The following is a 16,030-nucleotide window of genomic DNA, read 5'->3' on the forward strand; positions in this document are numbered from 1 at the left end:
CTTTAACTCTTGTGGAACACCTAAAGGGTTAACACAGTTTGTAAAATCAGTTTTGAATACCTTGAGGGGTGTAGTTTCTAAAATGGGGTCATTTCTGGGTGGTTTCTATTATGTAAGCCCCCACAAAGTGACTTCAGATCTGAACTGGTCCTTAAAAAGTGGGTTTTGGAAATTTTCAAGATTTGCTTCTAAACTTTTAACGTCCCCAAAAAATTAAATGTAATTTTCAAAATTATCCAAATATGAAGTAGACATATGGGAAATGTAAAGTAATAACTATTATATGAGGTATCACTATCTATTATAAAAGTAGAGAAATATAAATTTGGGCATTTTTCTAAATTATTGGTAAATTTGGGATTCTTTCACAAATAAAGGTGAAATATATTGACTCAAATGTATGACTATCATAAACTACAATGTGTCACGAGAAAGCATTCTCAGAATGGCTTGAATATGTAAAAGTGTTGCAAAGCTATAACCACATAAAGTGACATGTCAGATTTGCAAAAAAATGGCCTGGGAAGAAGAGTGAAAACTGGTCCAGGGTAGAAGGGGTTAACTTTTTAAAAGGGATTCTGACAGCAGTTTTGACCCCTCAGAACTGGTGACAGAGGCGAATAGGTGAGGGATAAAGTTGTTGAGACATATCTTGTCGGGAGTTGATGCTTCTATCCTGGGCTTTCTGCACTGAAGGCTTCCCAACCTCTCCCTTCTGAGTCTAGCAGTCTCCTGACAGATCTTATTAGGTCTTACCTCTGGCAGCGCCTAATAGAAATACAAGAATGGCTGTTTTGGAAACCCATCGGCATGCCACAGTCGCATTGTGGGCCAATGGGGGGCCTTTGTCGAACAGACTAGATGCAGCAGGGTGTCGGCAACATGCTAGAGCTGACACCTAGTGTGCCATAGCTCCTGTCACCGCACCACCCCAGTGCTGTAAATGTAAAGCAGTTTGCTGGAACAACCCACCAGCTGCATTATACATTTATGCAGGTGGAGGGAAGGGGTTAAGCTGTTTAACAAAGTAACCTAGTTTATAAGGCTGAAAAAAAATACATCCGTCCATCCAGTTTGGCCTGTTATCCTTGCAAGTTGATCCAGAGGAAGGCAAAAAACTGTGAGGTAGAAGCCAATTTTCTTCATTTTAGGGGGAAAATTCCTTCCCGACTCCAATCAGGCAATCAGAATAACTCCCTGGATCAATGACTCTTCTCCAGAAATCTTTTTAAATCAGATCCTTTTTTATATTCAAGAAAAAAAAAAATGTAGCAATTAAACATACGACAGTATGAATGTACATGTCCAAAAAGTAAAAGTGGAATCCAGTCCATCCAAGAAATGAACCAAGAGGTAGCACGTACATAAAATACATGAAAACATATCCCCTCCCTCCCCAAGTCACACCAGTGCAAACACAGCCAACAGTACTTCCTCTCATTGTAGCGCTCAGTGCCATCACAGACGGGACTACAGCCATCACCGTGATCCTACAATCCTTTACATTGTTCACCCCAGCAGATTCCTCCTCACATTAGCAAGGAGAAGTCGTCTAGAAGGTATACCTGGCGTTTGTACCCACGGACCCCAAATAGAATCAAATTTTTTAATAGCACCCCTTTTAAAATAAACCCCTTTTTCCATTTTAATGAGCACATTTAGACGAGTAATAAATTCTTGTTTGGTAGGTACATCCGTACTAATCCATTACCTGGCTATCCTCTTTCTGGCATTATACAGTATCCTACTAATACCAATAGTCGTGCCCTCTATCAAATCATCTTGCAGACCCAATAGACAAACCGACGGATCAGTTGTCTTCTCCAGAAATCTAATAACCTGTAATATTACTCTGTTCTTCACCCCCTAGTTCAAGCATGTTTCATCTTTAGTCCAGGCCTGGGAGTCATCTTCCATAACTGCTCCTGATTTCTAGAGTTGTGCCCCTGACCTGTTCTCTCCTGGGTTGCTATTTTAAAAGAATATTCCGTTTTTTAGAGGTTATCCCCTTTCCACAGGTCCTACCACTGGGACCCCCAGTGATCACGAGAACAGGGGCCCGTACCCCCTGCAGCCCCGCTGAAATGAACGGAGCAACCAGTCAGGCATGCATGTGGCCACTCCATTCATCTCTTTGGGAATTCCGGAGTTAGCCGGGTGCACAGGAAACATAGTAAAATCACGTTTCATAGCATGTTATATCTTTTGCACAAGGAAGATCCCCAAAAGAGAGCAATTTCCATTCTGGCATTTGTGTTGTTACTGGCTTGTATTGCTTATCCAACAAAATCGATGGCGGCATTGTCTATTGTCTTGGCTATATTGTATTTTAATGTGGTATGTGTGTGCCTTTTTTTTTTTTTTTTTCCCCTTTCACCCCCACCCCTTATTACCTGGGTTGCTTATATAATTAGAAACTGACAATTTTTCTGTGCATCTACTAGGTCAGTCTGGAAAACTTCTGTACATCATGCACTGCTCGGAATACCCCCTCAGTACCTTCGCTCTGTTTGAGAATGGTCCCTGCTTAGTTGCTGACCAGAACCTGGATGTACTGATGATAAAACTTAAAGGATTCTTCCAAAATGCAAAAGCCAACAAGATGGAGACACGCGGCACACGTTACCAGTATTGTGATTTCCTTGTCAAGATTGGCACAGTCACTATGGGACAGAGTGGTCGAGGGATATCTGTAGAGGTATCTTCATTTTCTTTGGCAACAAATAAACAGAAAACGTCAAAGTGTCTGAAATATTAGAGCTAGAATCTTCTGTCCTGGGCTAGTGCTCTAGAAATGTGAAAATGAGATTGCCGGATATGGTGAAAATAATACGACATGACAAGCCCCACTCCTTTCTATGGTCAGCTCCTCCCTTGCTGTTTCACCACTGCCTGGCCCTGTCAAAGCAGCTGGGGGGGGCTGGTCACAGAAACCATCAGAGCTAGGGTGCAACAATAGCAATGGTGATGCCCTCATTGTACCAAATATCTCATTTACATATTAAGAAAAAGTATCATAACTCAGGAACGGAGCCTCCAAACAACAAAAGAAAAACAGTGTTTTAATCAGGTGAACCACAGCTATGAGTCTATATATAGATTGTTGGATACGGAGGTCGCTTAATTCTTTGTGCTGTTCAATAAAACTGCAACTGGGACATAGGTTCAGCAGACCATTTCAAACGGACTCTATGTACGTAATGTGAACCAAGTACTGTCAAAAGAGCTTGTTATAGTCTGTATTTAACCCCTTCCCAACCTCGACCATACTATTACGGCGCAGTGGGAAGTGCGTTCCCGACCTCAGCCATACTAGTACGACGTGCTGATCAGTCAGGAGCAGCAATCGCTCCATCATCAGCAGGGGCCGGCTGTTACTGGCGTCACAGAAAGCTCCGATGCTGGCAGACTAACCCCTTATATGCTGCAGTCAATTCTGACCACGTCATCTAAGGGGCTTGAAAAGGAAGGGGGGCTCCCTCTGACTCTTCATCATCCACCTGCGCTGCGGTCTCATAGGTGAACTATTGGTGTAAGGCTGGGTTCACATCACTGTTCATTTTTCCATTCTTCCGATCTGTCAGAAGAACAGAAAAAAAATGGATCCTGTATTTTAAGCATCCATTATGCTCATTTTTGCATATTTGACATCCGCTTTAGCCATTTGCATCTGATATCCGTTATTTTAGACGAAAAAAAAAAGTCCTGCATCTCAGATGGAAATGGCTAAAATGGATGCCAAATAAGCATAACAGATGCTTAAAGTACAGGATCTTCTGGCAGATCAGTAGAACGGAAAAATAAACGGTGATGTGAACCCGGCCTAATGCTAGCAGTTCAATGCAATACAATACAGCATATACTGTGCTGCAATAAAGGGGTTGTCCGGGTTCAGAGGTGAACACGTACATATCTCCTTTTTCACCCAGGCAGCCCCTCTGAAATGAGCATTGAAGCATTTGTGCAGGGCAAGGGCTTTTTTTGTTTAAATTTTTCCATCTAGCAGTGTTCCTGGAAATGTCACCAGCATTAATGGGCAGGCTTTAGCGCTACCCTAGCCTATTTTATGTGCAGGGGCTGCCTGGGTGAAGGGGACATGTCACCCCTTTAAAACAGTGATCAAACTCCCGCAAAAAGTTTCATTCTCTGACCTGCTAGAAACGTACATGATGTAATCTCTTTACCAGTAACTGTATTTGTGAGCTATCTCCTCCCTTCTGCTTCTCTGCTGTGTGTGACTAGCAATCAGACTCTCCAAATAACACAGCATCTTATGTGTCGACAGGAAGTCCGTTTCTCTGTGTATTCCTATGGAAGCCTCAATATCAGTCTCATAGGAATGAATAGAGAAGTAACTGACTTCCTGTCCTGTCAGTTGGAGATCAGAGCGTTGGTCACATTACACAGCTAAAAATTAGAAGAGAGGTGATAGCTCACAAATACAGTCACTGATGAGAAGATTACATTCACTACAGATTTCATCATGCACCTTTCTAACAGGTCAGAGAATAAAACATTTTTGTGTGAGTGCTACTTTAAAGTCCCATTGTGGGACAAAAATAGAATGTCCTTTCCCCTCATCAAGCCATTTACAATGAAAAAATTAAATAATAATTATTCACCTTAAACCACAAAAGTCTAATATTGAGCAATCAAAAAAGTAAAAATGTACCTCAAAATGATACCAATGAAAATCACCTGATCCTACAAAAATTGATCCCTCATACAAGACTATCGGCAGAAAAATACAAAACAAATGGTGACTCAAAAGCATGATTTTTATTTTTAGTGTTACAGTTGTAAAATGTAAAAAAATAAATAAAATGGAGCAGAATAGTCATTTTTACTACACAGTGTACACTGCAATAACAAAACCCAAAAAGCAGTGACATAATGGGGTCGCTTTTTGTGGATTTCCACTGTAAGAGTACGTTAAATGTGTCTTCAAATGATACATGGTGCCTGAAAATGAATCTGCCTTCCAAAAGCCATATGGTGCTCCTTCCTTCTGAACTCTGCGGTGCGGTCATACAGCTGATATGTTTCCGTATTCAGGAGAAAATGGGTAATATTGTGAGGTGCATTTTCTCCTGTTATTGTGAAAATTAAAACTTTGGCCCCTTTCAGTAGAGCGAGTTCCACACTCTGGACTCGCGACATAAGTTGGCAGCAGCTACCGTCCCAGCACTTACGGGGTTGCATAGCATTATATTGATTTATGATGCTATGTAACCCTTACAGCTCTGGAATGTATTGGATAACAGTGACAGCATTATGTCTGTGTTATCCAATACATTTGAGAACACTAGGTTACATAGCATCAGGTTACATAGCATCATAAATCAATATTAAAAAAAGGAGGAATAGAGGCTCACCCAGCTGAAGGAATGGATAGGTGCTCTAGTCAGATATTGACCCACCCAGTCAAGAGAAGGAACAAAAATTGATTATAGAGTAAAGTGACTGGCACTCGACTTTTGACACCTTGAGTTGGTATACAAGGAATGCAATTTATTTGCAGAGTAAAATGTGGATGAAATGGTTCATACAATATGTATAAAATCACAGATAAGAACACTTGTGTTGATTAATACAGTATGTATAAAATCGCAGATAAGATAGCTAAAATAATTTGCATGGGTATAATCGTATGGCTATAAATCACAATTATAACACACACCAACATTAATTAAAAGTCAAGAGTAGGTCCTGCGATATGGGTATCCAAACCATACGCGTTTCGAAATGTATGCTCACCCCTTCATCAGTGGTCAACGATGGAGTGAGCATACACTTCGAAACGTGTATGGTTTGGATTCTCATATCGCAGGACCTACTCTTAACTTTTTATCGATTAAAACATCTGACAAATAGAAGCACTTCTTTTCTACGAACTTTTATACCACCTCTGATATCCAAGACTCGACCGTACAGCCGGGAACCAAGTTTACCTGAGCATGTGGGACGCTGAGCTGACACCTCCAGGACCACGTGGGGTATTGTACCCAGACAGCGAACTAACACAGCCGGAGTCATCCACAGGAGGGAGGTAAGGTCGGATAATGACGTGGGACGCCACGTAGCAGCAGAGGTACAGACTGACAATAAACCACTATCGATTATTCGATTTCATCATCCAAAAAAGTCATTTCTTCAACATCTATTCTCTTGAAGTATTTCATACTGACTCAACTACTTACTCGAAATTACACTGTCTACTATAGTTAAACAGTGGATTTCGTCTACTAAACATCGAGTGAGAGGACCATCCAAATACCACCCATAGGCTTTAAGAATTGGGACTATAATTTATACCAATGCGAATTCATGTTGGTATGAGTTATAATTATGATTTTTAGCCATGCGAATTATTTTAGATATCTTATCTTAGATTTTATACATACTGCAGTAATCATCATAATTGTTCCTGTCTGCAATTTTATACATATTGTATGAACCATGTAAAATGTGGATGAACATTTTACTCTGCAAATAAATTGTATTCCTTGTATACCAACTCATGGTGTCAAAGGTCGAGTGCCAGTCACTTTACTCTATAAAAAAATCAATATAATGCTATGTGACCCCGTCAGTGCTGGGAGGTCAGGACGCGAGCTGCTGCATACTCATGCTGCGAGTCCGGAGTGTGGAACTCGCTTGTCTGAAAGAGGCCTTTCTTGTAAAAAAATTACATTTTTCATTTTCACAGCCAAGTGTTTCTAAATTCTATGAAACGCTTGTTGAGTGTAAGTACTCAGTACCCCCCCAACCCCCCCAGAAAAATTTATTGGGGTGTAGTTTCAAACACTTGGGTCACATGTGGGGGAGGTTCCACTATAGGGGCACCTCCGAGGGTATTCAAATGTGACATAGTGCCCAAAAACCACTCCAGCAAAATCTGCCCTCCAAAAGCCATAATGCACTCCTTCCCTTCTGAGCCCTGCCATGTGCCTGTAGTACAGTTACATGAAATGTTTCTGTAAAGTACAGAATAATGGTAATCAGTATTGAGGTTTGTTTTGCTGTTAACTCTTGCTCTTTTACAGGAAAAAAGCTGATTAAAATAAAAAATCTGCAAAAATAAAGTCAAATTTCACTACTTTAATTCTTTTGGAACACCTAAAGGGTTAACAAAGTTTGTAAAATCGGTTTTGAATAAATATCAGTGGTGTAGTTTCTAAAATGGGGTCTTTTATCGGTGGTTCCTATAATGTAAGCCCCATAACATGAATTATTCCTTTTGGAAATTTTCTTGAAAATGTTAAAAATTTATTCTAAAACTTCTAAGCCTTCTTGCGTCCTAAAAAAATAAAATGACAAAATAATTCCAACATAAAGTAGACATATTGAGAATGTTCAGTAATAACTATTCTATTAGGAATTATTACTATCTGTCTAAAAAGCAGAAAAATTCAAATTTCTAAAATTGCAAATTTTTCCACATTTTAGGTAAATTTGGGATTTTTTTTTATAAATGGAAAATTATATTAAAGGGGTTGTCCGGGTTCAGAGCTGAACCCGGACATACCTCCATTTTCACCCCGGCAGCCCCCCGGCATTTTTTTGGGAGATCTGGTGACGTACCAGGGCTCTCCATGGGGCTGCTAGGAACCCCGGTGATGTCACAGGCACTGATGGGCGAGATTTACCGCTGCCCTAGCCAGTAAAACAAAAGAGCCTGTGCCCTGCGCGATTTAGCGCAAGGGCAAGGGAGTGCATCGGAGCATGAGATGCTCTGGTGCTAGCCTCAGGGGGGCTGCCTGGGTGAAAATAAGGGTATGTCCGGGTTCAGCTCTTTAAAGCAGGCTTGTGAAACAAAGCTGATATCTAGGTAGAGATGAGCCAAAAAGAACCATCCATTCTAGGGCTCTGTTCACAAAATGGGTTTCATCTAAGGCCAAAAGAGATTTCCCGAGGAGGATACTGTAACATGGGATACAGGCTTCTTTGTGTAGACATAGAATACAGGTGTGTTTTTTTTTTTTTTGCAATATGATTGATAGATTTAAGTCTGGGTAAAGAAAAGCATTGTCTGCTTAAAAGGGGTTACCGAAACTATAAAACATGCCCTTCATATAGATTATACTTCCCCCGCTCTCTGGCACCCTCGTCGCTCCTGATCCCTGCAAGGCCACTGCTGCATCTCCCTGTCGCGCAGATTAAAACATCCGGCGTCAGAGGGAACAACCAATAGCAGATAATGACGGGGACTAGCCTCTCGTGAAACTGCGAGTTGCAGTGGCGGCCTTGCGGGGATCAGGAGCGACCCGGCTTTTGAGAGCATGTTTTATAGTTTGAATAACCCCTTTTAACCTTAATTGTCATCGGCAGACAAATTCAAAGATTAGGGGTATACAGTGGCGGAAATAATTATTTGACCCCTCACTGATTTTGTAAGTTTGTCCAATGACAAAGAAATGAAAAGTCTCAGAACAGTATCATTTCAATGGTAGGTTTATTGTAACAGTGGCAGATAGCACATCAAAAGAAAATTGGAAAAATTACTTTAAATAAAAGATAGCAACTGATTTGCATTTCATTGAGTGAAATAAGTATTTGAACCCCTACCAACCATTAAGAGTTCTGGCTCCCACAGAGTGGTTAGACACTTCTACTCAATTAGTCACCCTCATTAAGGACACCTGTCTTAACTAGTCACCTGTATAAAAGACACCTGTCCACAGAATCAATCAATCAAGCAGACTCCAAACTCTCCAACATGGGAAAGACCAAAGAGCTGTCCAAGGATGTCAGAGACAAAATTGTAGACCTGCACAAGGCTGGAATGGGCTACAAAACCATTAGCAAGAAGCTGGGAGAGAAGGTGACAACTGTTGGTGCGATTGTTCGAAAATGGAAGGAGCACAAAATGACCATCAATCGACCTCGCTCTGGGGCTCCACGCAAGATCTCACCTCGTGGGGTGTCAATGGTTCTGAGAAAGGTGAAAAAGCATCCTAGAACTACACGGGAGGAGTTAGTTAATGACCTCAAATTAGCAGGGACCACAGTCACCAAGAAAACCATTGGAAACACATTACACCGCAATGGATTAAAATCCTGCAGGGCTCGCAAGGTCCCCCTGCTCAGGAAGGCACATGTGCAGGCCCGTCTGAAGTTTGCCAATGAACACCTGAATGATTCAGAGAGTGACTGGGAGAAGGTGCTGTGGTCTGATGAGACCAAAATAGAGCTCTTTGGCATTAACTCAACTCGCTGTGTTTGGAGGAAGAAAAATGCTGCCTATGACCCCCAAAACACCGTCCCCACCGTCAAGCATGGGGGTGGAAACATTTTGCTTTGGGGGTGTTTTTCTGCTAAGGGCACAGGACAACTTATTCGCATAAACGGGAAAATGGACGGAGCCATGTATCGTGAAATCCTGAGCGACAACCTCCTTCCCTCTGCCAGGAAACTGAAAATGGGTCGTGGATGGGTGTTCCAGCACGACAATGACCCAAAACATACAGCAAAGGCAACAAAGGAGTGGCTCAAGAAGAAGCACATTAAGGTCATGGAGTGGCCTAGTCAGTCTCCGGACCTTAATCCAATCGAAAACCTATGGAGGGAGCTCAAGCTCAGAGTTGCACAGAGACAGCCTCGAAACCTTAGGGATTTAGAGATGATCTGCAAAGAGGAGTGGACCAACATTCCTCCTAAAATGTGCGCAAACTTGGTCATCAATTACAAGAAACGTTTGACCTCTGTGCTTGCAAACAAGGGTTTTTCCACCAAGTATTAAGTCTTTTTTTGTTAGAGGGTTCAAATACTTATTTCACTCAATGAAATGCAAATCAGTTGCTATCTTTTATTTAAAGTTATTTATTCGATTTTCCTTTTGATGTGCTATCTGCCACTGTTACAATAAACCTACCATTGAAATGATACTGTTCTGAGACTTTTCATTTCTTTGTCATTGGACAAACTTACAAAATCAGTGAGGGGTCAAATAATTATTTCCTCCACTGTATACATTTTGATTTTATCTGAAGGGGGAAAAAAGCTAAGAAAAAAGTACCATAACTTCCCTCCTGTTTTGCTAATATATGGCTAATTTTATATATTGGTTGGAAAGTATCTTTTACTCCAAAATTAATTGACGTTTTCTTTCTCAGGTGGATTATTGCCCTTGCGCTGTGCCAGGGGACTGCTGGAATCTGATGGTGGAGTTTATGCAGAGTTTAATGGGTAGTCATGCGCCAACAGTTCCCCCCGTTTTCAACTCCAAACACGATGCACTGTATACACCTGCAGACACCATGGTGCAGTACATGGAGCTACTTAACAAGATCCGCAAGCACCAGCAGGGAACAGTGACTGGAATGAGATTATGAGACTTGCACAGCTCTCTATTTTTTAATGGAGAAGTTGACCTCTTCACAACAAAGGCCTTTTGGGTAGGAGGAAGGATATTTTTATTGAAAAGGACTTTAGATATCTGTTGCAAAAGTCTTTTTGAGTAGCTGATAATGTACAGGACAAAAATAGTTACTTTTCAAGTATTTTTCAAGTGGATGTCTTGTTGGCATCATTGTAGATCACTGTTCCAAATAATGTACAAAGTGAGTGACATCTTGTGAAAAGGGTACTACATCATTTAATATGGTATTACAACAATTCAGATGGTGATTGTGTTTTATACCTTGGTTTCTATAAAGACTGTTGAGAAAATGTGGACAGTTTGGAGGTATAGCCAAGGCTGACCAGATCCACAAATCCTGCCGAAACAGTTATCTATTTTTAAAGTGTAACTAACCTTATGAACATGGTTTTTATAAAAAAAAAAAAAGAAAAATATTCATTTTTGTAATATACTTTACTTATTTTACTGTTTTAGTGTCCTGCGTCTTTTAACAGAGCAGTCACAGGCAGGGGCTCTGCCTAGAACATTGCTGCTGCTACCTGTGCCCGCTCTCATACAGCCTATCATAGCATATTAAACGAGGGTGCCTAATAGGTCATTAAAACAGTAAGCTAATTCAAGTGAGCTAATTCAAAATGAGTTATGACCCATAAAGAATAGTTTAATAAAAATAAAAAAAAGTTCAAAAGGTTAGGTACACTTTAAAAGGGTTTTGTCACTTCAGCAAAGGCCATTTATTATGTGGAGGAAGTTAATACATATCACTTACTAATGTATTATCCATATTGCTTCCTTTGCTGGCACTTTGCTGGTGTAAAGTAGAACTGGCTTAGTTGCCCATAGCAACCAATCAGATTCCACCTTTCATTTTCCAAAGGAGCTGTCAAAAATGACAGGTGTAGTCTGATTGCTTGCTATGGGCAACTAAGTCAGTTCTACTTTACACCAGTTTGATAAACAACCCCCTGTGTTCTTCTGTTCCATCTTAGGAATAGAAAAATTGAATTCAGGCCAAAGATGGATCAGTCACCTGATGGGCTGCAATGGTGCTTGACTGACCGCATTGACTGTATTGGGTTTTTCGTCATGACGCCTGCCATCCTACCAGACATAGTGGCACAGCATGCAGCATTGTTTTGTCTGAAAATTTTGTCAGGATTTGTATTGGAGGCCTCAAATGGAGCGTCCAACACAGAAGTGAAGGAAGCCTGATATGAACTTTTATTACAACCAATACATGTATATTTGCTTGAGGAATATAGATACCATTCTGCATTGCTATATTCCTTATAGGTAAGTAGCATATATTAAAAGTAGACCACACAATTTATTCCCATTTCGACAAGACCCAAAAACAGTAGCTGCTAGAGAGGGTTTAAAGGTGTTCTCCGAGAAACAGAAAAGCAAAAACAAATAGAAAATGTTAAAACATGTTTAATATGAATACATTCCTAAATACTTTTAATAATTTCTAATGTCTCGTTTTGTCTAGTTGGGCTATCAGTAGAGGAATTAAAATGTCCGCTGTGAGATTCCTTCACATGGATTCCGTCCTAATGACAGCAGGACGGCCTGAGTTATAATGCAGAGCAGGAGCTGTACGGAGGCTCTGTTCTCTGCTTTATCGGCCCTGTAAAATACTATGGGGGATTTTATCATATAGGGAATATTTGAAGTCTGTTTCACTTGTATCTGTGTTGGTGTACTTTATGCCACATTTATCAAATGTCACATGTTGTTTGATAAACTTGTCTTATACTTAAACTTAACACTTTTGTCTAGAAAAACAACTTCAGGTTTCCTGCTCTACTCCTCTCCTGGAGTTAGATTGCGACCTTTTTTGCGACTTAAAAAAAATAAAATAAAATAAAACGCAATGGAAAACTCATTAACATAGCTCCCCCAAATATGTAAGGCCAACCCAATAGCATTATGGCACCTCCAGCACTCCGCAGGTTGTGAGGGACGCAGCTTATCTAGAATGTCTGGGGTGTGATACCACCTGGTTACGAGCTTGTGCGAATTCTCCTGAACTTGAATACACCTGGAGGCGCCATGCAAGTTTTGTAAGATTTGTTTGACCTTGTTCTCTGAGAAAGCACTGTTTCCTCTTCAAGTTTACACTGGGCATAGTTTTTGAAGTCTCGGCAGCGCAGTGTAATTAAAAATGATTGTTCCTTTTACTTAAACGGGACAAGTTTTTGTAATTACACTGTGCCTCTGAAAATAAGACGACATTTAGTGTCATCTTGAAGTGGAAGCAGTGCTTGTACGATCACCGCCTCCTCTTCAAACAGCTGTTCGGCAGGGGTGCTGAGAGTCAGACCCCCACCGATCAGATATTGATGACCTATCCAGAGGATAAGTCATCGATATTGTGGGGACTCGCTCTAGTAGACAGGATTAGCGGACGACAATAAGTTCTTTGGATCAAACAGTTCAGTGTTTTAGTCACACTTTAAGCAAGTGATAAAACAAAGTCATATTCAAACAAAAAGTCACCTTGCGGTGTTGGTGGTAATTCACACCATGCACCATCAAAGAGTCCTTGACCATAGCAGCACCAACCTGTTTTCACGCCAATCCGGCAGCAAGCGTTCATACAGACACTAGGTTCCCAGATCCCAACACAGAGACATGGCTTCTGAGCCCAGCTGCCTATTTAAGGATTGCCAGGTGCTGCCAAAACCCGGACTGGCATTTAAAATCCGGTCCGGTATTTGACCTCATCTGGCTGTAAATCAGCGAAGCAGCACATGCTGGGAGCAAAATACCAGTTTTCCTAGACCAAACCTCTCACTGTGTCACAATATGTACTGGCTGCAGAAGCCATTTGATGGCGTATAAGAGAAAGGTTATCCTAATGCAGGCATCCTCAAACTGCGGCCCTCCAGCTGTTGTAAAACTACAACTCCCACAATGCCCTGCTGTAGGCTGATACCTGTAGGAGGTTCGGGCATGCTGGGAGTTGTAGTTTTGCAACAGCTGGAGGGCCGCAGTTTGACGATGACTGTCCTAATGGGACAGCAGCTTTTGTTCTAGGAACAGCTGAAATCCTATCTTAAGGCTATACGATTATTCTCTGCTTCCTTAACTGTTATGCTGGAGATCAGAACTTCAGAGAAGCACATTTTTGGACATGATCAGTGCCAACTACAGTTGCTTTTCGCGTGTGACACGTTTTGGTCACCTGAAGTAATTCCATTCATTAGTTCAACTTGGATCAGAAATTTGCAGTATGACCGAGGCTGAAAAGTGAAAGTGGACACACTAGCAGACTACCTGTTTTTCTTTCTTATGAGAAGCAACAGAATGTGACTGACCACTCATCTGACAGTGACTGTAATCTAGTGTGATTTAATACACATGCAATCAAATATGCGAAGGAAACTGACCTCACACACAATGGTGCCAAAACTAATAGAACATGACTGGTCATCAAAGCAAATGATTGTGACAGTCGCAATCCATCATGGTTGGTCCGCGTCACATTTGATTGTGAGTATTTGCACTGCAGCCTGTCAAGTCTTGGATGCTCATGGTTGTAGTGTGTTGTCTGCTGTGGTCAGTCCATGAACTCACTATGCCCATCACGAAATACCTTAGGGTGTCTTCTTTCCAAAATGGGGTCAATTGTGGGGTAGTTATACTGCCCTGGCATTTTAGGGGCACTAATGCGTGAGAAGTAGTTTGAAATCAAAATGTGTAAAAAATGCCCTGTGAAATCCTAAAGGTGCTCTTTGGAATGTGGGCCCCTTTGCCCACCTAGGCTGCAAAAAAGTGTCACACATGCGGTATCGCCGTACTCGGGAGAAGTCGGGCAATGTGTTTTGGGGTGTCTTTTTACACATGCCCATGCTGGGTGAGATAAATATCTCTGTCAAATGACAACTTAGTATAAAAAAATGGGAAAAGTTGTCTTTTAGAGAGATATTTCTCTCACCCAGCATGGGTATATGTAAAAAGACACCCCAAAACACATTGCCTTACTTCTCCTGAGCACCTTTAGGATTTCACAGGGCATTTTTTACACATTTTGATTTCAAACTACTTCTCACGCATTAGGGCCCCTAAAATGCCAGGGCAGTATAACTACCCCACAAGTGACCCCATTTTGGAAAGAAGACACCCCAAGGTATTTTGTGATGGGCATAGTGAGTTCATGGAAGTTTTTATTTTTTGTCCCCAACTACTGGAATATGAGACTTTGTAAGAAAAAAAAAATAATAATCATTTTCCGCTAACTTGTGACAAAAAATAAAAAATTCTAGGAACTCTCCATGCCCCTCACGGAATACCTTGGGGTGTCTTCTTTCCAAAATGTGGCCACTTGTGGGGTATTTATACTGCCTTGGCATTTTAGGGACCCTAATGCGTGAGAAGTAGTTTGAAATCCAAATCAGTTAAAAATGCCCTGTGTAATCCTAAAGGTGCTCTTTGCAATGTGGGCCCCTTTGCCCACCTAGGCTGCAAAAAAGTGTCACACATGTGGTATCGCCATACTAGGGAGAAGTTGGGCAATGTGTTTTGGGGTGTATTTTTACATATACCCATGCTGGGTGAGAAAAATATCTCTCTATAATGACAACTTTTTATACAAAAATGGGAAAAGTTGACTTTTAAAGAGATATTTCTCTTACCCAGCATGGGTATATCTCTTTAAAAGTCAACTTTTCCCATTTTTGTATAAAAAGTTGTCATTATAGAGAGATATTTCTCTCACCCAGCATGGGTATATGTAAAAAAAACCTAAAACATATTGCCCAACTTCTCCTGAGTACGGCGATACCACATGTGTGACACTCTTTTGCAGCCTAGATGCGTAAAGGGGCCCAAATTCCTTTTAGGAGGGCATTTTTAGACATTTGGATCCCAGACTTCTTCTCACACTTTAGGGCCCCTAAAATGCCAGGGCAGTATAAATACCCCACATGTGACCCCATTTTGGAAAGAAGACACCCCAAGGTATTCAATGAGGGGCATGGCGAGTTCATAGAAGATTATTTTTTTTTGGTACAAGTTAGGCTACTTTCACACTAGCGTTCGGGCGGATCCGTTCTGAACGGATCCGCCCATAATAATGCAGACGGAGGCTCCGTTCAGTACGGATCCGTCTGCATTATTTTTAGCATAGAACAGCTAAGTGTGAAAATAGCCTGGGACGGATCCGTCCAGACTTTCAATGTAAAGTCAATGGGGGACGGATCCGCCTGAAGATTGAGCCATATTGTGGCATCTTCAAACGGATCCGTCCCCATTGACTTACATTGAAAGTCTGGACGGATCCGCACGGATCCGCACGCCTCCGAACGGCCAGGCGGACACCCCAACGCTGCAAGCAGCGTTCAGCTGTCCGCCTGTCCGTGCGGAGGCGAGCGGAGCGGAGGCTGAACGCCGCCAGACTGATGCAGTCTGAGCGGATCCGCCTCCATTCAGACTGCATCAGGGCTGGACGGCTGCGTTCGGGTCCGCTCGTGAGCTCCTTCAAACGGAGCTCACGAACGGAAACCCGAACGCTAGTGTGAAAGTAGCCTTAGCGGAAATAGATTTTTTTTGGTTTTTCTCACAAAGTTTCCCTTTCCGCTAACTTGGGACAAAAAGTTCAATCTTTCATGGACCCAATATGCCCCTAAGCGAATACCTTGGGGTGTCTTCTTTCCGAAATGG

General features: G+C 41.6%; 1 protein-coding gene across 1 annotated transcript in view; it reads left to right on the top strand.

Moving 5' to 3' along the window:
- The window catches only part of MED20 (mediator complex subunit 20), a 31,506-nt gene extending 19,179 nt beyond the window's left edge, over window positions 1-12,327 (top strand). Inside the window, exons 3-4 of the mRNA XM_044288294.1 lie at window positions 2,445-2,698; window positions 10,116-12,327. Coding sequence (XP_044144229.1) covers window positions 2,445-2,698; window positions 10,116-10,334 — 473 coding nt within the window. The 3' untranslated portion in view covers window positions 10,335-12,327. The remainder of the gene's footprint in view (window positions 1-2,444; window positions 2,699-10,115) is intronic.
- Window positions 12,328-16,030: the final 3,703 nt, after the last annotated feature.

This window comes from Bufo gargarizans, chromosome 3, assembly GCF_014858855.1.
Source record: "Bufo gargarizans isolate SCDJY-AF-19 chromosome 3, ASM1485885v1, whole genome shotgun sequence".
In the NCBI taxonomy this organism is placed as follows: domain Eukaryota; kingdom Metazoa; phylum Chordata; class Amphibia; order Anura; family Bufonidae; genus Bufo; species Bufo gargarizans.